This window comes from Manis javanica, chromosome 11 (assembly GCF_040802235.1).
Source record: "Manis javanica isolate MJ-LG chromosome 11, MJ_LKY, whole genome shotgun sequence".
In the NCBI taxonomy this organism is placed as follows: domain Eukaryota; kingdom Metazoa; phylum Chordata; class Mammalia; order Pholidota; family Manidae; genus Manis; species Manis javanica.
Window position 1 is genome coordinate 103,248,654 of NC_133166.1, and position 22,394 is coordinate 103,271,047.

A 22,394-nucleotide genomic window follows, 5' to 3' on the forward strand; every position below is an offset into this window, starting at 1 on the left:
CTGCGTGCGCGGGCGGCTGGTACAGACCTGGGAGCTGCGGGAGGAGGGGAGGCCGGGCCGGGGAGGGAGGCTGGTGAGAAGTGCGGCTCTGGCGACGGAAAATGCACTCGCAGGTAACAAAAGCCTGTTGCCTCTTACTTTCTGCGCCTCCCTACTACGTTCCCACTGCGCCCGCCCCCTAGCTTCCGGACTCGCTTCGGGATTGGCCGCTCGCGGGGAGAGGCGGTGGCCGAGAGGCGGAGGGAGGAGTTAAACGGCTACATCTGGCACTTGATGCACGCAGCCCCAGAGGTGGCGGAGGTGGGTGGTCCCGCCCGTTTGTGGCTCTGCCCGGTGCTGGTGGTGGTGGTGGTGGGGGGGGGGAGCTGCAGAGTGTGCTGGTGGTGGTGGTGGTGGTGGTGGGGAGCTGCAGAGTGTGGGGTGCGGGGTGGGGGAGCGGGGTGTTGGGGTGCAGGGAGTGGGCGGAAGGGTCTAGGGTCTGCTGGCAATCAGGGAGGGGATTTGGCCCTCCTGGGTCTGCCTGGAGGGGGGAGGGGAGTGTGGGGGTCAGGGTTCAAGTGTCACCGAGTCTTGCACTTAAACGCAATGAAAGAAGCTAATACCAAGCTTCAAATGCTCCATCTTTAAGTGACTTAATAAAAAAAGAGATGAAGCGAATTTGGCAAAATATGAACTGGTTAGGTGGTGGATATCTAAGCGCCCCTTAAGCTGCTTGTTTGAAAGTTCTCATAATAAAGTTTTAAAAAGACTTTAAAAGTATTTTAAAGGTGGAGAGACGTCTCCGTGTTGGATGCGATCCCAGAGTGCTCGGAGTGGCCAGAACCTGAGGAAGGAAGGGGTTCTTGAAGAAAAGGAGTATTTTGAGCAGGTCGAGTGCCTGTATCCACCTAGGTTTTGTTTTATTTTTTTAAACGAACTCTATTGTCATTGGGCATATTGAGTATAAAGACAAATAGAGTCATCAGGTGTCCAATCACCCTGACAAATTATCTAAATCCATTTCCATTTTTTCCTTCCTATTGGTCCATATGCAAATTGGCTTCAAATTTGGCTTTTACAATGTTAACAGTGGTTGTAGTTTAAATATAATTCTATATTCCTTTTTTTTCCCCACTTAGCATTTATAGTAAGCATAACTTAAAATACCTGTACCAAATTAATACATCGATTTCCAATACCATAATCTCCTTAACCATTTGGTTCTTGAAAGATATTTAGATTATGTCCATTTTTTTCCACTATTAATGCTAGAGTAGGTATTTTCCACACATTTTAGGTTTTGTTTTTGTTATCCCTATCAAAAGTAGGATTCGTGTTCTGTGTCCAAGGCTGACTCAGGCATTTCTTAGTGCTGGAGGGGAGGTGTGTGGGTCCATAGGGGAGAGACAAATAGAGAAGAACACACTGCTTTTGACCTGATGTGACCTAGTTTTACTTTTCTTTAAACTTTTTATTATGAGAATGCTCAAACATACAGAAGAGAAACATCACAGTGCATGCCTTAGATATCTGTAACCTAAGCTGTTCATATTTTGCCATATTCACTTCATCTATTTTTGTATGAAATATTTTAAAGTAAATCATGGACATCATGACATGCTACCCCTAAATATGCACTATGCATCTCTGAAAATGAAGGACATATTTTTACATAACTGGTGTCATTACATGATCCAGTATATAGTCTATATTCAAAATTTCCCTGTCATCCTCAAATTCTTTTTACACTTGGTTTGTTTGAGCCATGATCCAAGCAAGAACTGTATATTACATTTGTTTGTTACATTTCATGAGTCGTTTTTAATCTGGAGCAGTCCCTTTCCTTTATTTACCAGGCCATTGTCTTATTGAAGAATGACCCTGTTTTCTGGTTCCATTCCAGTGTGATTTGGTGTATACCTTCTTCCACTCCCTGCCCCGGGATGAAAAGGCCGTGGGCACTAGCCCAGCTCCCAAGTCCTCAGGTACAGAGCCTTCTCTGTGACATTTCCGTGACCCCTCTGGCCCATTCCCAAGGGTAATTCCTCCTGCCCCCAGCTCTTCCCTTGTCTGTCCCTTCGCTTACTGGCCAGAAAACCGTGTTTCCCACTGAGACTGTGGGGTCTGTGGCTCCTTGCACAGGTTCCCCAGCAACTGGCTATTCAGTTGATGATTACATGCTCCAAGTGGATAAACCCATCCCAACCCACCTCTAAATCATGTTCACAGACGCCACTTGGCAGATACCCATGGGGTATCAGGAGCCTGACGTGGAGACACTGGGGAGCCCAGGGAGGGAAACAGAGACATCTGCTGGACTCCTGACCCTCTCTGTTTCCTTTGTCTTTGCAGACAGCTCGTGGGCTCCGCCCATGGGCAAGGCAGGAGGGGAGGTGAAGTTGTCCATCTCCTATAAAAACAGTAAGCTCTTCATCATGGTGATGCATATTCGGGGCCTGGTAAGTGCCCGCGCCGCCCCTACGTGACTGTTTATCTTTCTTCTGGTACTTGTTGGACTGGTCAGACCTTTTCTGTCCCCTCATGAGAGTAACCACAAGGGTTACTGAGTGCCCACCAATGGGCCTGCTGCCATGCCAGGCCTATGGTGTCACCAAGCAATGCCAGACAAAGCTTCTTACTACCTGTGGTCTTTGACAAGCAGCCTAATTACTCTGAGCCTCATTAAAATGAATATAATGTCCACCTCTCTCTGTCCCAGGGTTGTTTGGAGGCATTACAGAAGGTAATGTACTTAGAGCACTTAACATAGTGCTTGCTATTATCATTATTATTATTATGGTAGTTATGCTGGTGGTTGTAAGGGTGAGGCCCTAGGGGCTTATTACTGGGTTATAGGGATAAAGCAGGCACAGTGACATCCTTCCAAACATAACCAAGGCAGTGTATAATTACTCAATTTTTGCTGTGATTCTAAGAGCAATGTGAGTGGAAGAGGAGGGGAACTTGTATTGAATACCTGCGGTGTGCTGGCTGGGGCCTTGGTATGTGACAGGAGAAACACTGGAATTAGAAACCTGGATTTTACTCTTAGAACACCATTCACTCATTCATATATTCATTTGTTCAAGAAATGCCTACTATGTGCCAAGCTACTGATACATTAGCTCTGGATATAAGAGCTTATATTCTTAGTAGGGACAGATAGACACAGACAGGTAAGTAAAATACAAACAAGTCAGAGAGTGTTAAGTATTCTGGGGAGAAGCACAGCAGAGAAGGAATACTGGGAGGGGATGAGGGTGGTGGCAGTTTGCCTAGAGCAGCAGGGAGACCACCATCCCCAGGGATGTATTTGAGCAAAGACGGAAGGAAGTGAGGGAGGGAGCCACGCACATACTTCTGAGGGAGGATCCAGGCAGAGGGAGCCGCTGAGTACCAAGCCCTGAGTCAGGAGCCTGCACAGGGGAGAATAGTGGATGATACGGTTGGAGAGGGCACAGCGGACCAGGGCCTGGCTCCTACAGTTAGGACTGTGGCTTTCACCCATAGTGAGATGGGAACCATTGGAGCATTTTGATCAGAGGCATGACAAGATCTCACTTGAGTTTTAAAAGAATCAGGCTGTGTGAATCACTAATTGGCTGACCTTGAGCATGCAACTTAATCTCTAACTCATTTCTCCACCTCTTAGGAATTAATTAGATCAAATGACAAAATAGACAAAGACATTAGGCAAGGCAGGAAGATATCTGGGGACATGAGGGTTCCTTCAAACCAGACCAAGTTATGGCATGCCCTGAGCATTTGCATAAAAAAAGTACAGACTGGAAACTTACCATTATCAAGGTAGATTTTTCTCTCAGAATGGAGTAAGCTGGGAAGCAGACAGGTAAATGACTATGCATTGCAAGAATCCAGGTGTGGCATTGTTTTTTCATGCGAAACCTTCGTAAGAGTATATATCAATCATACCTTAATAAAAAAAAAAGAATCCAGGGGTGGGACATGAAAGTTGATTAGGGTATGATCATAGGAATGGTGATAAGGGAACAGCTCCAAGAATCTGTTTTTTTTTTCCTCATTCCCTTTGTAGCAAGTGCTCCAGGATGGGAGTGACCCTGACCCTTATGTGAAGATTTACCTCCTTCCTGACCCTCAGAAAACTACGAAGAAGAAAACCAAAGTGGCCCGGAAAACCTGCAACCCCACCTACAATGAGATGGTGTGTGGGCAAGGTGCCCGGGTGGGGCTGGGGCTGGCACACTGCCTGCTCTGGGGAGTAAGGCTGTATGGGAACATGGCCACACCTGTTCATTAAGCATTCTCTGTGGGGCTGCTTTTGTGTTACAGCGGCAGAGGTGAGTAGTTGTGGCACAGACCACACTACATGGCCTGTGAGTCTCAAATATTTCCCATGACCCTTTACATTAAAAAGTTAGCTGACCCTAAAGTAGGGATTCCACAGCTGGGGCGTGACCCAGGTCCTGTCCTGTGGGGAGGGGAGCTCGCTGGTCCTTTGATGAGAATGAACAGTGAGCCTAATAAAGCCCTCACCTGCTTGAACTCTGAACCCAGAATAAAGCTCTCTAAAGCTTCTCTTGGGTTCCGTATGCCTTATGTATCCCTTTGGACTCTGTCTGGTTGGAGAGAGAGTAGTCTTAACTGCGGCCAGATGAAACTACCCCAGACTTAAGCATCTCCCTCCTCCTCATTGCCTCTGGCTGCTTCAGGCCCCTCTCCCTCCCTCCCTGTCTTTCCCACTCCCTGTATTTGCAGCTGGTGTATGATGGGATCCCCAGGGGAGATCTGCAGCAGCGGGAGCTACAGCTCAGTGTGCTGAGCGAACAAGGATTCTGGGAGAATGTTCTCCTTGGGGAGGTGCACATCCGCCTTCGAGAACTGGACCTGGCCCAGGAGAAGACCGGCTGGTTTGCGCTGGGATCTCGAAACCATGAGACCTTGTGAGCCCAGCAGGGCCCCAGCTCAGGGCTCAAGGCTGGGGGTGGAGCTGGGGGTGAGGACTCACCCCTGCTCTCCTGGTCCTTCCTTGTGAAGGGGCAGAGCCCTCGGTGGGCCCCCCTGGCCGTGGATCAGGCCTCCGGGATAGGAGGCAGGGAGAGAAAGATGCCCTCTGCCTTCTCCTCTGCAGACTGAATTTGGGTTGGTTGTGCTGAGCAGCCCCTCAGAGGTGGTGAGGTTGCAGCAACGTTTTAAGTTTACCTTGTGTCAAGGGAGCAATGCCTGGTTTGGGTGTGTGGGGTGGGCTGTGTGAAGTAGTATTTTGGGGGAGGGTGGGTGGATATCTTTATTTTTATTTTTAAAAAATGAAATAGTAACGTTGTCCTAACTGGACAGGAAGCCTTGTGAGAAGGGACTCACATACGCCTCAGATGGCAAACGAGGACTCTTTGGACTTTTTGTATGATTAAGGTTCTTATTGGACTTTTCCGTAGGTTTTTGTTTGTTTTTGTTTTTCTATCTGGGGAGGGGCTCAGTGGGTCCTCGGTCAGGGCCCTCCCTCCGAGGGCAGGTCGCCGAGGGGCAGAGTGCTGCGCCTGCTGGACCCAGGCCTGCGCCAGTGGGCCTTTCTGATTTTGCCTCCAAAGGAGAGCGATGTGATACCTGCGTGTGTGCAGAAGGGCCCTCAGTGTGGGGCTCGGCACAGGGCCGGGGTCAGGGACCTGTGCTCTTCCGGGAGGAGTTTTTCCTCTCAGCTTCCCCTGCTTTGCTAGGACCTGCCCTTAATACTGTCTTTTACCCTTCCGTTCTCTCGGCCCTGCTGGGGACATCTGGTCCCCGTGAATACGCTGGGGGTGCTCCCCCATAGGTCTCTCCCTTCATCTTTTTCTGGTGGAATAATATGCTGCCTCTGCCCTTAGATTTCATTTCACCCAATGGCATCTGGGCCCTGGGAAGGCCCTTTGGCTGCAGGTGCCAGCTTGGCCCTGTCGCCTGTCACACCACTTTCTTTTGTGCTGCTTCTCCCTCAAACTCCATTTCTGTCACTTTTTTTTTTAACAAGAATTTCCCTCATTCTATGGGGCCATAAATCATCTGATCTGGAGCCAAAGAATGCCCTAACTGAAGGAAAGGGGCGTGAGATGGGGGATTCCATCAAACGCTTTTTTCCAGTGACTTTATTTGGTCACGAGGAGGTTCGATTGGAGCAGCGATTGATCTGGGGCTGAGCTGGAGGGGAGACGCTGGGTCCCATCTCTTAATACTCTTCATTCCCTGCCAGACGGATTTGAAATTCACTCTTGTGTTTCTCTCCAAAGGGGTGTCTTCCTTGGGAAAAAGAGGGTGAGCCTTTGAATTTCGTATGAACTTCTTGAACCAGAATTGGCTGGATGTGCCCGTAGCTGGGGAGGCAAGTGGAGCAGGACGCAGTCTGTGCACCGTCCTGCCCCAGCTTCCTCCCTGCCCCAGGGATCAGAGATGACCCCTTGTGCCAACTCATTCCGTAACTGGAGAAAGAAGCTCCATTCAGTGCAGCCACAGGACGGTGAGGAAGTCTAAACAGATATTTTAAATGAAAAATGCCAAGGATAAAATGGCTCCTGTGGGGAGGGTCTAGGGGAGTGGGGAACAGGGGTGGAACTTCTCCAGATGAATGGACCATAGATGCGCCACTGGCTCGTGGCCTGTAGCTCATTCTCTTTGACCCTCTGTGCCCCTGATCTAAAGAGGTCTGTGTACTGTACCCACTTCCCACATGTCCTTGTATCTCCTCCTTTCTGTGGAATTGTATTTTCTAATAAATGACATTTGACAAAAACAAAACTGTCATTTGTAACACGTGGTTGATGTTTAAATGTTTAGATTAAAACATAAGATGTACAAGATGAAAATAATAATACCAGTGGTTTTACAAATGGTAACTTTAATATTCACTAGTGTGCTGCAGTGGACTTTTTTTTTTTTCTTTCTCTAGTATTTTTTTTTTATTAAGGTATCATTGATATACACTCTTATGAAGGTTTCACATGAAAAATATTGTGGTTACTACATTCACCCATATTATCAAGTCCCCCCCATACCTCACTGCAGTCACTGTCCATCAGTGTAGTAAGATGCCACAGAGTCACTACTTGTCTTCTCTGTGCTGCACTGCCTTCCCCGTGACCCACACATACCATGTATACTGATCATAATACCCCTCAATCCCCATCTCCCTCTCTCCCCACCTGCCCTTCCCCACCCCTCCCCTTTGGTAACCACTAGTCCCTTCTTGGAGTCTTGTGAGTCTGCTGCTGTCTTTTGCACTGGACATCTTACATTTGTCAGCTTTATCTGGTATCACAACAGCTTGATCAGGTGAGTGTTATTATCTCCATTTTGCAGAGGATGAAACTGAAGCTCAGAGAGAGAAGTAGTTTGCCTAGAGACACAGCCAGTCAGACTCAGATCTGGAATTTGAACCCAGGTTTGTTTGACTCCTTATGCTACTCTTTCTAGGCAAAGTTTAAATTAGCATAATTATACTAAATTCGTATATTTAAAAACTAAGTATAATACTTGTTTTCAAAGTTAAAAAGATTTTTTTAATGTTTTAAACATAAATATTTAAGTGTTTTAATAGAAATCATGTCCTTTTTCATTTGAACTACCCTGGAATGTAGATATGGTTCATTTGTGAATTCCATCAACAAACATTGACTGTGCTTACCAGCATGTCCCGGTGGCATGCCTCCATCCACAAAGCATGCAGCCCTGGGAGTTGTGCCCTGGGTCTTGTACCAGGTACTGGGCTGAGGGTTACAAAGATACAATTAAGACGATCCTCTGCATTCAAGGAGTTGACTGCCTAGTGATGTCTAACCGACTCCACTTTATATAAGAGAGGAAACTGAACCTCTGAGATGCCTTACAACTATTAAGAGCAGAGCCATAGCCCGGAATTGAACCCCCAAAATGGAAAATAAAGGTGACGTGATGTTCAAGCATTTTACCCAGATGTTTCAAAAATCTCCAGTGAGGAGTCATATTTCATGCTGGGGAATTTTGTGGGCCTTCCAAGGGACTCTCTGGAGTAAACAGGAGGAAAAGCTACCCACCTGTTGTGTTTCCAGGTGGTTTTGAGGTTCACTGCAGTTCTGGACAAGTTCCCAGTGGACTTTTTAAAAGTTAGAATTTAAATCTGGCAGGTTAAGGAACTTGGCCAAATGGGGAAAAAATCTGAACCACCCTGAGGGAGCGGGAATGAGAGAGCTGGGGGCACGGGGGAGGCTGTCCGGGGGGAAGGACAGGAGCACCGCAAGCCCAGGAGGCAGGGCTGTCTGAGTTCAACTCAAGGAGGCAAAAATGGGGTGACTGAACTTGCTGGGGTTTGGGGGGCAAAGATGAGATTGGACTTGAAGGGTCAAAACAGGCAGGTTTTTAAGTTGGGAGGTAATTCTGCTGGCTGGGACTTGTCTGAGGTGTCTGATCACCACCACCAACGGCCTTCTGAGGGTCAGGTGGGACACCAGGCACGGTGGCTCCTGAAGTGACAAAGGTGTGGACCCTGTCCTCAAGGAGCTCACAGTCCAGCCAGGGAGGCAGCCATGGAAACAAGTCATTACAGTGCAGTACCTCAGGGATGGTGCAAAAAGAGGGTGTTGGGGCAGGCCACATGGGCTTCACAAGGAACCACATTTTCAAGTCTGTAAGAACTGGATTTTACTCTTAGTGTGATGCGGATGCCATTAGAAGGTTTTGAGAAAGGGACTGTAGTGCTCCAGTACATTTTAAAAGGTCACTCTGGCTGCTGTTTGAAGAAATAATGGAAGCATAGGAGAAGGCTATTGCTGTAGTCTGGGAGGGAAATGACCTCAGCTTGGGGATAGTGAAAAGTTAAATTCTGGACATACACTGAAGGCAGAGCTGACCGGACTTGCTGATGGACTGGATGTGGGGTTGAGGCAAAAAGGAGGGGAGGATGACTCAAGTTCAGAGCCTTGGCAACCTGGTGAAGAAGCTGTGGGACATGGTGGGGTTGGGAGACAGGCTAGATGGAGCTGAATGAAGGATTCTATTCGGATCGTAAGTTTGAGATGTCTGGACATTGAAGTGGAGAAGGAGAATGGGAGCTGAAGCCCAAGGGAGACGTCAGTCTGGAGTCCAGATAGAGATGTCGACAGCATTTAGGTGGCATTTACTGCATGGAACTGGTTGAGGTCACCTAGATCAGGGAGGCTAGAGAAGACATGGATGGACTGAGCTCTGAAGCAGACCAGCATTTAAAGGAGGCAGCCACTGAAATTGTAGGCAAACAAAGGGATGGTGTCATGGGAGCCTAAAGAAAAGTATTGTTAATATCCTAGAGCTGCCTCTAGGACACCAGATAAAAACCATAGACTGGGAGCTTAAACAACAGACATTTGTCTTCTCATTGTGCTGGAGGCTGGAAGTCCAAGATCAAGGTGTTGGCAGGGTTGGTTCTGTCTGAGGGTTAGAATTGGCTCCATGCATCTGGTGGTTTGCTGGTGATCTACCCCAGTGTTTGGCTTGCAGACACGTCACCTCAGTCTCTGCCTTCACATTCATGTGGCTTTCTCCCTGTGTGGGCATGTGGGTCTGTGTCCAAATTTCTCTTTGTAAAAGGACACAGTCACACCAGATGAGGGCCCACCCTAATGACCTCATCTTAACTTGCAAAGATTGTGGTTCCAAATAAGGTCACATCCACAGGTACTGGGAAATGAGGACTTCGGCATCTTTTAGGGAAGCACAATTCAACCCACGGCAGTTGGAGCATTGGATCTGGCAAACTGTTGTCGGTGACCTTGACAAGAGCTGTTTGAATGAGTGATGTAGATGAAAACTCCATTGAGCAGGTGAGGAGACATGAGGTGCTGACAAAATGGAGACTGTGGGGACAGCGAACCCTTGAGAAATTTTGCTGTAGCTGTGCAGAAACTTGGAGAGGCACATATCTAGGGAGAGTTCATTTTTAAGATAGGTGATATTAACTATGTTAATGTGCGTGCTCTAGAAGCTTGAGAGAGAAAGTTATATGTTAACAGGAAATGGGGAATAAAAGAGGCCAGAATTCCTTGAGTGGACATGAAGGGATAGGATCGAAGAGGCTTCTTTGCTAGTAATGCGATTGAAATCAGAGTATGTGGGTCCAGATACGGGTCGATCAGTGGATTTAATGATGGAAAGACAAGGTTGCTTATGTATTTTCTCAATGAATTGAGGTGTGATCATAAGTTGAGAATCTGTGTTTGTGGGAATGATAGAATATGAATGAAGCAACATGAGTTAAACGGTCTCAGACAGGAAAAGCAAAGCTACTTCAGAAATGGAACTATTTTAGGAGTGCCTGGCACCCATGAAATCTGTGATCACAAACGTGAAGTGAGTGAGCACAGTTGAGTCCTTTTCTTCAACAATGATTAGCTGCAAGGGTGTAGGCTCAGAATAAGTGAATAGTGGGTTTAAATAAGCTGGGAATTTTGCCAGAGAGGAATACCAGAGTAGGAGAAGAACAAGAGAACGAAGAGTCTTTGCAAGGGGGTAGTTTTGATACTGGATGATGGAATTCATGCTAAGTAAGGAAGGAAGTGAAGGGGGCTGATGAATCACAAAACACGGGGATGGCAATGGTCTGGGGCTGATAAAGTGCTCAATAGGGATTCCAGGGCAATGAGTTGGAAAGCTTAGGAGGCAGTAGCCATTGTGGGATAGTTAGAAATAAGAGTCTGGAGGTGGGACGGGCTCTGAAAAATAAAGTCAAAAGCTATATACTCTTTACCTCAGGCCCAGCAAGATATTTAAAAATAAACATAATTAACTGCGTTTAAATTATCTTCTGCCAAAGTGCCAGTCAGCCCGCCAGCCCAAGGCCTTGTCCTCAGCATGAACCCAGCCTGGGCAACACGGCGTTATCTCCGTGCACAGGCTGCCCTCCCTCCACCCTCTAGTCGACAACAGGCTTGAGGGGGCCGTTCACACTTCATTTTCCTGTCGAGACTGACCGGGCAAAGTCAACTTTTGTATAGCTTACAAATACTTTATGATTGCACTAACTGTCCCTTTAAAACAACTCCCAAGCTGAGGAAAATAAAAATTATGTATTCAATGACTAGATGGGTGAAAGGAGGCCCATTCAAGAAAACTTTAAGAAACTTTCTCAGGAGCATGTAGTATTAGTGACAAAGTTGAAAATGCCCCACAGGAGGCTTGGCTGTAAGGAAGATGCTATTATCTTAAAGTATTAGTACTCTTCTGTTCACTGAACAAACATTTTTGGTCACCTTTTACGTACTAGTCAACATACTAGGTGAGTGGCTCCTAAAGTTTTTGGTCTCAGGACCCCTTTTACCCTCTTAAAAATTATTGATAATTCCCACAAACTTGTTTATGTGGATCATGTCTGTCAACAGGTACTGTTTTAGCGCTCAAAATGGAAGAATTTAAAATATTTATTTAAGAAATAATAAACCCATTACATGTTAACATAAAACTTTTAATGAAAAACTGTTATTCAAAACCAGTAATTTAGCAAGAAGAGTGGCATTATTTTACATCTTTTTCCCAAATGTCTTTACTATCTGGCTTAATAGAAGACAGTTGGAATCGCGTTCAATCTGTTACCAGATCAGGTATCATGTGTCTTCCACAGGGTACATGTCCACTGTCCACTCATGAGAAAATGAGAGTTAAAAAGGAAAATAACATTGCTATGAAAATGTTTTTGACCTTGAGGATCCTCTGAGAATGCCTAAAAGTGGGACTTTCAGGGGGGGCCCCGGCTACACTTTGGGAACCACTGTGCCCTCACCATGCTAAGAGCAGCAGGAGAGAAAAACGCTTACAGGTATATATAATGTGTTGAGTGTTCTAACGGAGCCTAATGATATAATTATGACTGGGAAGGTCAGCAAAGACTTCAAGGAGTTGACATTTGTGTTGGACCTTGAAGCATGAGTGGTTATGTAACAGGAAAGGCGAGGGCTTTCTTGGCTGAGAACTGGCATGAGTAAAGGTATGAAACAAGCCTGCTGCTCCTAGAGTACAACACGCAGGAAGGGAAGCTACTGAAGAGAAGGCTGGAAAAGCATAGCGCCTTTATTCTGTAGACAATGGGAAGCAATTGTTAGTTGGTACATAACAAATACTAGCTGATGTTTGTGCCCCTATTCTACCTAGGATAGGCACTGTATTAGGAATTTACTTCCCTCACCATACCATTGAAAGAGAAATTATTATTATTTTTATTAAGGTATCACCGATATTCAACAATCTCATGAAGGTTTCACATGAGCAACATTGTGGTTAATACATTCACCCATATTATCAAGTCCCACCTCCACACACCCCATTGCAGTCATTGTCCATCGGCTTAGTAAGATGCTACAGAGTCACTACTTGTCTTCGAAAGAGAAATTATTAGCCTCACTTTACAACCAAGAAACAGGCTTCAAGTATTTAATTTGCATGCTTGGATCTATTTTCTATTATTCAACTGACTCCAATTATTAATACATTTCTCTGAATTTCTTAGGATTGAAAGTGAGATATTTCTAGAGATATGCATAACAAAATAATAAGGGGTAAACCAGAGAAATTGAGGACCTCTCAGCTTCTTAGAAAGAAGGGGCTGTTCTTAGGACATTCCCAAAGAAGCAGGAGGAGCAGCTGGCGTCCTCCTGGCTCCCAAAAGATCTTTCTGTTGTCGTTCATGCTCAAAAAACTGCTCTCCTCCCTCTCTCATGAAGGTACTTGGCTTCAGAGGTGTTGATTAAAAACTTTTAGAAGAAATAAAGAAATGAATGGAGACCAAACTCACAGGAAGGAATCAAATACAGCAACTAAAATTATCGGACGTAATTTTTTCAAATAGTGATCTGCACTTCCTTCTTTCGGTGTTGTATCCAGTGGTTCTGGGGGCTCGGGATATTAATACGGTTTGAATGCATTGCCTGCTGGAAAGCACACCGTTTCTTTCCTCAGTTTGCGTTCGTGAAAGGGGGTAGTCTATCAGGGACACTACCTGAGAAATATGAATTCACATTTTCATTATATGGGCTACTGATTTAGAAAATGAGAAGGCAAGAATGCTTAAGAATGCCTCTTTTCACTTAAGATTTTTCACTGCTATTATTCCCTCTGGATTGTTAGTGTCCTAACACCAGAGATGTATTTACACAGCATTGCTCAACCCTTACTACACAAAGGTCTCGCGTTGAATATCTACCTAGCACTCAACAATACTGGAACCCCGATATATGCAAGTCTAAGATAAATGTACACACCTGGATGCATTAGGCCATTAAAAGGGCTCTAAGCGAATTCTCCAGTCGTCTGGAAACGCTCCCACCTACCCGAATCGCAACCTTTAGCCCAAAGGGCGGGGTCCGGAGGACGGTCTCCTAGGAAACCACCGAGAAACATGTGCGCATGCGTAGAGCCCGGGTCTGGCTGATGCAACCTCCGGCACTCAGGCTGGGTGGGCCGAAAGTAAGGAAGCCGGCAGGGGACCAGGGGAGGCCAATCAGCGGCCACGCAGAGGAGTGCCGCAGGCCCGCCCGCCGGGGCTGTGCGAGTGACGTCTGGCCGTGCGGGGCTGGTGGCGTAGGCGGCCACCGTGCGTCGTCGCGTCCGCTCACCGAGGGGTGTACTGCCTCGGCGCTGGCCCTGCGGCCATTTTGGTCTTCCCTTCCACCCGCGCCTGCCTGCCTGCCCAGCCCTTCCGGAGTCGCGCGCTCAGGGCCTTTTTAATGCTCCGTCTCTTCTGGAAAGTCGCTGCTGTCGTCGCGGAAGGGCCGCTCTTTATGGTGGCGAGGCCTCGAGCGGATTAGGACACCTCCTTCCCGCCAGGATGGATGTCGTCTCAGCCGCCGCGTCCGGAGCCGCTTCCCTCTGTGGCTCTTCTGCTGGCCCGGGGATCGGCCAGGAGCACCGACTCCGCCGCGAGGCAGGGCCGAGACTGTTTAGGCCTCCCGGAATCCGTCGGCCCTTCAGCCGCTGAGCTCCGCGTACCTACCTGAGACACTGCCAGGAGCCGGGCGATGGCGCCGGGAGTAGACGGATCGCGGTCTGGCCCCCGGGCGGCCTCCGGCTTCCGGCTGCCCTTCTTCTTCCCTCGGCGTTCGCAGCTAGACACTTCCAAGTTCCCCACACCTGCAGCCCCGGCTCACTCCGGGGACCCCAAACTGGCTGCTTCCCCTCCACCCGAGCCTCAGACCAGCATCTGGATGAAGCTGCTTTCCCAGCTCTTTTCTCCGCTCCCCAGCTTGCTTCAGAAGTTGCTGATTTGGAGCCAGGTTTTCGGTGGGATGATTCCGACCAGATGGTTAGATTTTGCGGGAGGCTACAGAGCCCTGAGGGCTCGGGAGGAACCGGTCGCCCCCAAGACGCAGAAATCTTTGAGTTCGCTGCGGCTCGACTGTGACGAGTCTGCTGCCAGCCCCCTTGATTGGCTGGAGGAGGGGGTCCACTGGCAGTGCGCGTCCCCAGATCTAGAACTGGAACTTAAAGCCAAGGGCAGAACTTTGGACCCCGCAGCACACGCGTTTGTCTTAGGGCAGCAGCTGTGGGGAGTGGAGCTGTTGCCAGGTAGCCTTCAAGTCCGTCTGCTCTCGGACAGGGATCTTGGCCCTTCGCCCTCCGAGCCTCTAAACATTCAGCGCATAAGCAATTTCAGCGTCGTCTCCTATTTGCTGAACCCCTCTTATCTGGACTGCCTTCCCTGGGTAGAGCTCAGCTGTCAGAACAGCGTTGGAAGTGGCGAGCTAGTTGATTTCCAGACTCTGACCCCAGAGAGCAGCTGTCTGACCGAAGACCATTCTCCTCCCCAGCCACTGAATGCAGATCCGGGCGCCTCGTGGCAGGGATGTCCACCCCCTGCTAGTGAAGGCCTGCCAGAAGTCCACCATCTTCGCACGAAACGGTTGGAATTCCTACAGCAGGCTAGCAAAGGGCAAGCGTTACCCACCCCTGACCAAGATAATGGCTACCACAGCTTGGAGGAGGAATACAACCTTCTTCGGATGGATCTGAAACCCTGCACAGACCGTCCGTCACAGTGTGTTTCCCCAGCTGGAGCCGTTTCCAGAACCACCCAGGAACCCACTGAGGAAAAAATTGAGTTGTTGACTCAAGAGGTTCCACTTGCTCTGGAAAAACAGGGCCCTTCGGAAAGCTGGTCATCTTATCAGGATCTTGTAAAAGAGCCTGGAGAGGTCCAAATAAGTGTAGTTGACTCCTCAGACGTAGAAGATGACCTTCCCATTTCTGCCAGACCAGCATGTAGCAACAAACTGATAGATTACATTTTGGGAGGCGCATCCAGTGACTTGGACACCAGTTCTGATTCAGAAGGTGGGGATTGGGATGAGGAAGCTGAGGATGATGGTTTTGACAGTGACAGCTCACTCTCAGAATCAGACCTGGAACAAGACTCGGACGGGCTTCACCTTTGGAACTCTTTCTATAGTGTAGACCCTTACAATCCCCAAAATTTTACAGCAACAATTGAGACTGCTGCCAGAATTGTTCCTGGGGATCGTTCTGACTCGGAGTTGTCTGACAAGTCTGATCTAGAGACTTCTCCCCAGACTGGAAGCCTTCCTGAATCCCCTGACCATAATTCTGGGGAGGAAGATGACTGGGAATCTAGTGCAGATGAAGCAGAGAGCCTCAAACTGTGGAACTCTTTCTGTAATTCCGATGACCCCTACAACCTTTTAAATTTTAAGGCTCCTTTTCAAACATCAGGGAAAAATCGGAAAGGCCATCTTGACTCAGAGAGGCCGTGTGAGTCCTTTGTGGCCATTTCTGAGTGTCACACCGTACTTTCCTGTAAGGTGCAACCCTTAGGGAGTCAAGAAAGTAAATGTCTAGACTTGGTCCAGGGTAGGGTTCCTTCTGGAGAAAGACACCTGCATATCAAGAGAAAAAAGGTTTGTTTCCTTGAACCTGCCTGATTATTAGTGCTGACTGTTTTGATGTAGTTAAATACAGCCGCATGACTTCTCTGGGGGCATAGTAGTACATATTTTTGAGGAAAGACTCTGAGGTCCTGCACTTGGGTTGAAAATTGACCTCCCCACCCCTGCTTTTTCCCTCATGTAGTGTGTTGTGCTATCCCAAGTGAAGATGCCAGTGTATAAATGTTAGCAGGAAAGTGACATTTTCATTTGGGTTTGTAGCTCTGGGCTGTTTCCGTATAAGCTTCAACTCTTCACCCTTTTTTAAGAAACCCGGACTTGGAGTTCGATATCTTAGCCTACTGTTAGCCTACTGTTAACCTGTGTATGCACGATTTAATTCTTGTAGAGATTGGGAAGGTCCTGTTACAGCCATAGAGTTTAAAAATGGTATTAAATGTGGTATGTCATTTGCAGACACAGTATTTTATTTACATAATAACAGTGTCTTCATTTCCTGTCCATTAGAACCTAACGAGATGATGGTACCAAGTAGCAAGTCAGATTTGTCTGGTTGTTTGACCTGAAAGGAAATACTAATTTCAGTATTAAAATTTTCTGACATGCACATGATTTTGATTGACAGTGAAAACAATACAGGAAATAGTATTGCCATGTCTTAAGAATGCAATACTAGTGATCATTGGCCAGTTACAGGTTAATAATCATTTGTAACCATGATGGGTACTTATTTGACTTAATCTTGATGAGTTGCTTCCGATTCCCAGGCTAATCTTAAAATTTAAGAGTTTCACCCTTTCAATACATTGTCAAGTTTATCTTACTTGGGAAATCTTCTGAGTTGCTTTACCTTTTTCTTAATTGTTTATTCAGCTAAAGTTATTAATTGGAGAGAAATCACCCCTAACACACAGGGTATCTGTTAGTGTAGAGGGAAAGTTTAGTTACCTGTACCTTTGTTTGGAAAGAGAAAGGAATGGGTAAATTATTGTTGACTTCAGGTTCTGCAGCATTGTAAGGTTTCAAGGGGACAGCACCACAGTCCGGTGGCTCCAAATGGCCAGCTTAATACTTTGGAATTCTTTCTGGGGTAGAAAATGTCTCTTAAGTGGTGGTAATCTTATGTCTTAGCTGGAGGAGCAGAATAAGTCTCATGTTAAAAATTAAATTTTCGTTCCCACTTCTGTAAATGCTACCATAAAATATCTTTCCTCTGTGCTTTTAAGGGGCTCCTGACAAAATTACTGTTTAGTGAATAGATAAGAAGCAAAGTGGAGCAGTGGAATGAGTGCCTGGCATCTGGAGACCTGTGTTCCCTGCTCTGGAGAGGTTAGGGCCAAGAGATTTGGGAAGAGGGCCAGACCTGGGAAGTAATTGACCTCGGCCCGCTCATTTATCTGACGGCAGTAACAGCAACAGTAATAGTATCTGTTGTATGAATTATTGCATGATTTAAATGAGATGAGTACATGAAGCTCATAGACTTTAAATGGTAGCTCCTATTGTTCAGGGATCTCATGCCAGTCTCGTGTCTCATTTGAGCTTGCTCATTGAGGAAGAATGAGTCATGTAGATGTGAGGCTGTTGACTCTGAACTAGAAGACACACTTATAAAAGATGTCTAAAATATGGTAAACTTACTTTGCAGCTTTTGACTACTTGCCATTCTTTAGGTACATGGGAATAATAATGGTGCCTAATTTCTTAGAAGGCCTTGTGTCAAGGCGTAACAGTACAGATTATGGAACCGGACTTGGAGTTTGAATCCAGATTTTACCACTTAGAAGCTGTTACTTGAACAAGTCAGCCAACCTCTCTACCACTGTTTCCTTTTCTGTACAAAGGAGATAGTAATAGAACCTACCCTGTAAAGTTGATATGAGAAATAATGAGGTAAAAATTTTAAAGTGCTTTGAAAAGAGTTTGCACTATAGTAAACTATATAAATGTTTATTATTATTATTTATCTTGGTGCTGAGTAATACAATGAATGAGTAAGACTAGAATGCAATATCTGGTAAGGTGTTACATACCTACTAATTGTCCTTGGGGCATTCCTTGGCCTGATGTAAAGAGAATGAAAGTAGTAGGCCACAGAGGGATTAGCTGATGTAACTATTGAACATTAAAGCAAGTATTTACTTAAGGAGTTCGATATCTTAGAAACCTCTGTATTAGAAATTAAGTAGGGATTAAAAGAGATGGTCACTTAATTCCATGTGATTATGTATAATATTTACAATTTCATGTGCAACTGACTCTTAAATAACTCCCAAGTTTGGGGCACCAACACCCCACCACACTCAGTCAAAAATCTGCATTTAACTTTTGACTTCCCAAAAAGTTAACGGCTAATGTTAGCTTACTGTTAACTGGAAGCCTTACCAGTAACATAGTCAGTTAACACATTTTGTATGTTACATGTATTATATGGCTTACAATAAAGAAAGCCAGAGAAAATTTTTTTCAGAATGTTACAAATCTACAAAAAATTTCCAGTATAGTTACTGAAAAAAATCCGCATATAAATGGACCCATGCAGTTCAAACCCATGTTGTCCAAGGGTCAACTCTATATAGTAACAGCATATTGAAGAGGAGGAATACAGAGGGTTTTTAGCTTGACTACAAAGTTGCTTATAATAACATAGTCTTGAAGATATGTTAATTTTGCTGCACTCTGTTACTAAGTAATTTTCTATATTCTGATTATGAAAGTAATGATATAAAGACAATACTACATGTTCATAGTTCAAGAATTGGAAAGCACTGAACAGGGAAATTTTTTAAAGAGGAAAAGGAAAGAAAAAGCGTTTTTACTGTAATAAAAGCACTGGCTCCTGGGGATATAATTCTGAAATATTTTGTTTGGAAACATTTGTCATTTTTGAAGAAGAGCATAACAGAACTGTATTTCGTTAAGGAGTAAAAAAAAGGACTGTAATCAGGAAAATTTCACTTCTCCTTCTGGGTTTATTTATTAATACCAAAAGTCAAGAGAAGGGAAAGGGGACGACGGGACAACCGATGGGGGAAGTAACAGTGTGTGCACGAATGTGCGTGAGGTAAGGCGACATTTGCCAGCTGTTTTATTGAGATGCCATCTAGTCAGAACTTATTTCCGTTACAGTTGAGAAGATATTTGATATTTTGAAAGAATCAGCATAAAGGGTTAATTAACTCAATGATTCTTGTAAGGTCTTAGAACATGACTAAAATTAGTCTTTGTCTTTATAGGTAACCTTCCTTGAAGAAGTTACTGAGTATTATATCAGTGGTGATGAGGATCGCAAAGGACCATGGGAAGAATATGCACGGGATGGTTGCAGGTTCCAGAAACGAATTCAAGAAACAGAAAATGCTATTGCTTATTGCTTGACATTTGAGCACAGAGAAAGAATGTTTAATAGACTCCAGAAAACATGCTTCAAAGAACTTAATGTTTTCAAGCAATGTTAAGATAATTTGACAGTCCCCTAACTCTAGTGTACACTACCTCTTACTTGAGAGGTTTCTTTTAAAAACAAAGATCGGCAGCTGTCCTTTGACTTTTTTTATTTTTAGAGGATATGCAACTTGGATCCAGTGACCTAGTTTAATATTTTTTTTGCAAGATATTCCACTCAGAATGCCCTGGTGTGAGGCCAAGCCCTGATAATGAAGGATGAGATAATGTGATTTCTAATCCTCTTTTAATTTAGTTGGATGTGTTTTTGAATGCCACTTGCTTGTGAAAAGGGGACTTTTTAAGGTGTAATTTGGCATTTTCAAACTTTTTTGGGGGGAACCAATATTTATAGGGTTCAGAGCCCATTTTCCATTCTAACTGAAGTTATGTGTACGTGTCTTAAAACTTTGGGCTCTTACCCCTAAGCCTCCCAACATACTGCAGTTAATAGTTTTTTTGTTTTCTGTGTATATTTTTGTTTCATTGATGCGGCTCTTCTACATTAAGGCTAAAAGAAGAGCCCTTGTATATGCTATCAACTTAAAGTAAATTATTCTGTGTCACCTTTATTTTTTTCTTTCTAAAAATGACTTTGGTTGAAAATATGTGGTGGGTTTTTATTTCTAGGTTAAGTTCTACCTAAGTTATTTCCAAGGGCTGCCGTAAAACCTACACGTGCAGTACTCTTTGCTACTTTGGGAAAGCTGCATCTTTCTGCCAGATTTTAACATCTAATATATTTAACTTCTCTGCAGTTTTTTTAAGAGGGTTCTGTATGTTATTGTAGTTCCCCGTTGAATGGTTCTCTGTATCTTTCAACAGGTAGTAAAAATCTCCAGGAAGTAATAATTGCATCATAGGTGTTCATTTTTGAATTTTAAAAGCCTAGAATTTTTCTAGGAAGGAGATAGGAGACATCACAGTATAGTTTGGTTTTGTATATTTCAGCAGAAAACCAGTGTTAATAATACCATTCCTCAGCACTGTCACTTTTAAAACCTGTCAGGGTGACACTGTAAACTTGGAAATGGGCAGTTGTAGATTTTCCAGTTTGAAATGTAAAATAGAGACTTCAGTCAGTATCCAAGTTGATTGTGTTCTGCTATTTTAATAATGAGACAGTAATGGCAAGGCCAATACTTTCAGGAAAGGATTGAACTATAGACTTAATATTGAGAAAGTCCTAATATCTTTAGCCCAGAGTTCACTTGGGAATGAGAGACTTGGCAGGGACTGGCTGTGCTTGGGATGTTTGGTTAGCTCTGCGTGGTGTGCAGCTGTCAGGCTAAGGTAATGCTCACCAGCTCCCTACAGGTCTGTTGTTACTCCACGTACCTCCTGTCACAGGTAATGGAAAAACACGAGTGAAGTAGATGACTTCTTAGCGGTGAACTTCTTTGGTGTGGGAACGAATTTTTCATCAGAAGTGCTCACAGAGTTACTACCTCAGTTTCTAATCTACCTTATCATTATTTTACTTCTATTTGGTTTGCTCTAAGAATGGCCTCTAGTAATAACATATAGTCATACATAAACACACTGAGAATGCAGCAACATAAAAGTTGGTCAGATTTGTGCAGAGCCCTTATTTGTTGTGTTTTGTGCACCTCCACTTTAGGTAATCTTAGGGAATGCATTTACACAGTCTAATGTAATGCCATGAAAACAGGCGGTTTTAAGTACCAGAAATGTCAGTTGGAAAGAAGGCAACATGTGCCTTGAAAAAAGCTTTTCAGATATGTATAGGCATTCTTAGAAAACCAGACTGAAGTATACTACTTTATTTCAGAGACTTAGGTTGTTTTGTGTTCTGAAATCTATCACCTCTGCATATTTGAAAATGATGGGATATCTTTATTTACATTTATTGGATTTGGGAAGATTGTTCCCTTGGGATTCCAACCTCACTACCAAATGAGTTAAAGCTTAATTAAGAATTCTCCTGTTTATTACCTTCCATTAAAAGGTGTCAGTTGTTGATGAAAAAAGAAGGGACCATTTTTATGTTGGACTGAAGGAGAAAAAACTTGTCAGTTTCATCCCAATCCTAAATTGTTAGAACAAAGTTAAACCCCCACAATCTTAAAATATTTTTGGAAGTTTTAATTGAACATCTTACATGTCTAAATCTTATAGTGGTGCTTTAAGTATCAATGTAGCATGTGAAAGGCTTTATTACACACAAGTTAAATTCCTTTTATGAGTGTTGAAATGTGATAACAGCACCTCTTTAACTTGAAATCAAAACTATCAGATTTTATTTTTTTATAATTTAAGGAAGATGAATTTAGGGGACTAGTTAACTTCTAAATAGCTTGTACAGATTCAGTGCTTTAAAAGTAACGGGATTTTACAGCTAAAATTATATTTGTGTATATAACTGTTAACCTGTAAATTGTAATAAATATATTTACAATTATGAAATGTTACCTGATATTTTGGTTCAACTTTGTATGTTTCCTAGTATTTTACATTGGTTCTAGAATTTGGATTTTCAGGATTAAGTCAGGTGTTTTGTGAAAGCACTGTGAACTTAGAGGTGCTGGACAAACTTCTGTGGTTTAAGAAGGTTATGTGATGTGTAAATTGTACCTCAGCTAATTGATGGAGAGGAAGAGGATAAATATTATAATTGCAAGCTACATTTTAGTAACAGGAGAATTTGGTTCTTAAGAGTATGAAACACACTCAGAGACTGGGCTTTTGATTTGATTCTAAAATTGGCCTTAGCTGCCCACTTCCCCTGCAGAGATAAAAGGAAAATAAAGTATTCACAGAATCAGTACCATGCATGTGTTGGGCTTGACGTAGTGTTTCTCTTGAGTAATAGGGAAATCTACTTCTCTATTTTGTGCACTATTATTAATAATAACCATTGTATTGTAAATCATGATATTCTCCACTTACAATATTTAATAAATGTGATGGTAACATCAGGAAAAAAAAGAAAAAACTTTTTACCCTGAGAAAACATTTGTGTTATAGCAAGCCTCTTAATGGACTAAGGCATAATAGCATTCTTAATTTAGGCATTTTGATCTTCCTAGCTTCTGAAAAACTTTAGGTGTGTTCCTGAACTGCAAGGAAGGACACAAATATTTAGTTGGAGATATTATTTAGTTCAAA

At 44.3% G+C, this 22,394-nt stretch overlaps 2 protein-coding genes and 1 long non-coding RNA gene across 7 annotated transcripts in view; 2 read left to right on the forward strand and 1 right to left on the reverse strand.

Annotated features, from left to right (window-relative positions):
- PIK3C2B (phosphatidylinositol-4-phosphate 3-kinase catalytic subunit type 2 beta) overlaps positions 1 to 6,570 on the forward strand; it is a 59,713-nt gene extending 53,143 nt beyond the window's left edge. For 4 of the 5 annotated variants that reach the window (XM_073217077.1, XM_073217076.1, XM_073217079.1 and 1 more), the window contains 5 exons: positions 183 to 300; positions 1,883 to 1,964; positions 2,332 to 2,438; positions 4,034 to 4,162; positions 4,717 to 6,570. In XM_073217077.1, the coding sequence (XP_073073178.1) occupies positions 183 to 300; positions 1,883 to 1,964; positions 2,332 to 2,438; positions 4,034 to 4,162; positions 4,717 to 4,905 (625 nt within the window). In that variant the 3' untranslated portion in view covers positions 4,906 to 6,570. The remainder of the gene's footprint in view (positions 1 to 182; positions 301 to 1,882; positions 1,965 to 2,331; positions 2,439 to 4,033; positions 4,163 to 4,716) is intronic. The other variant, XR_012122931.1, reaches the window with a different exon arrangement.
- A 322-nt stretch (positions 6,571 to 6,892) lies between these two features.
- On the reverse strand, positions 6,893 to 13,299 carry LOC140844503 (uncharacterized). The gene is made up of 3 exons (XR_012122932.1): positions 13,185 to 13,299; positions 7,610 to 7,691; positions 6,893 to 7,321 (listed from the first exon to the last, which is right to left on the reverse strand). It is a non-coding gene; the product is annotated as an uncharacterized lncRNA (long non-coding RNA).
- A 257-nt stretch (positions 13,300 to 13,556) lies between these two features.
- PPP1R15B (protein phosphatase 1 regulatory subunit 15B) lies at positions 13,557 to 22,056 on the forward strand. The gene is made up of 2 exons (XM_017678880.3): positions 13,557 to 15,833; positions 19,058 to 22,056. The coding sequence occupies exons 1-2, from the start codon at positions 13,941 to 13,943 to the stop codon at positions 19,277 to 19,279; spliced, it is 2,115 nt and encodes a 704-aa protein (XP_017534369.3). The 5' UTR covers positions 13,557 to 13,940; the 3' UTR covers positions 19,280 to 22,056.
- The last annotated feature ends 338 nt before the right edge of the window (positions 22,057 to 22,394 follow it).

Excerpts from the sequence above, each read along its gene's own strand:
- PPP1R15B (XM_017678880.3), top strand. The coding sequence starts at position 13,941 with ATGGCGCCGGGAGTAGACGGATCGCGGTCTGGCCCCCGGGCGGCCTCC. Across the intron at positions 15,834-19,057 it reads TGCATATCAAGAGAAAAAAG|GTAACCTTCCTTGAAGAAGT; the intron begins GTTTGTTTCCTT and ends TTGTCTTTATAG.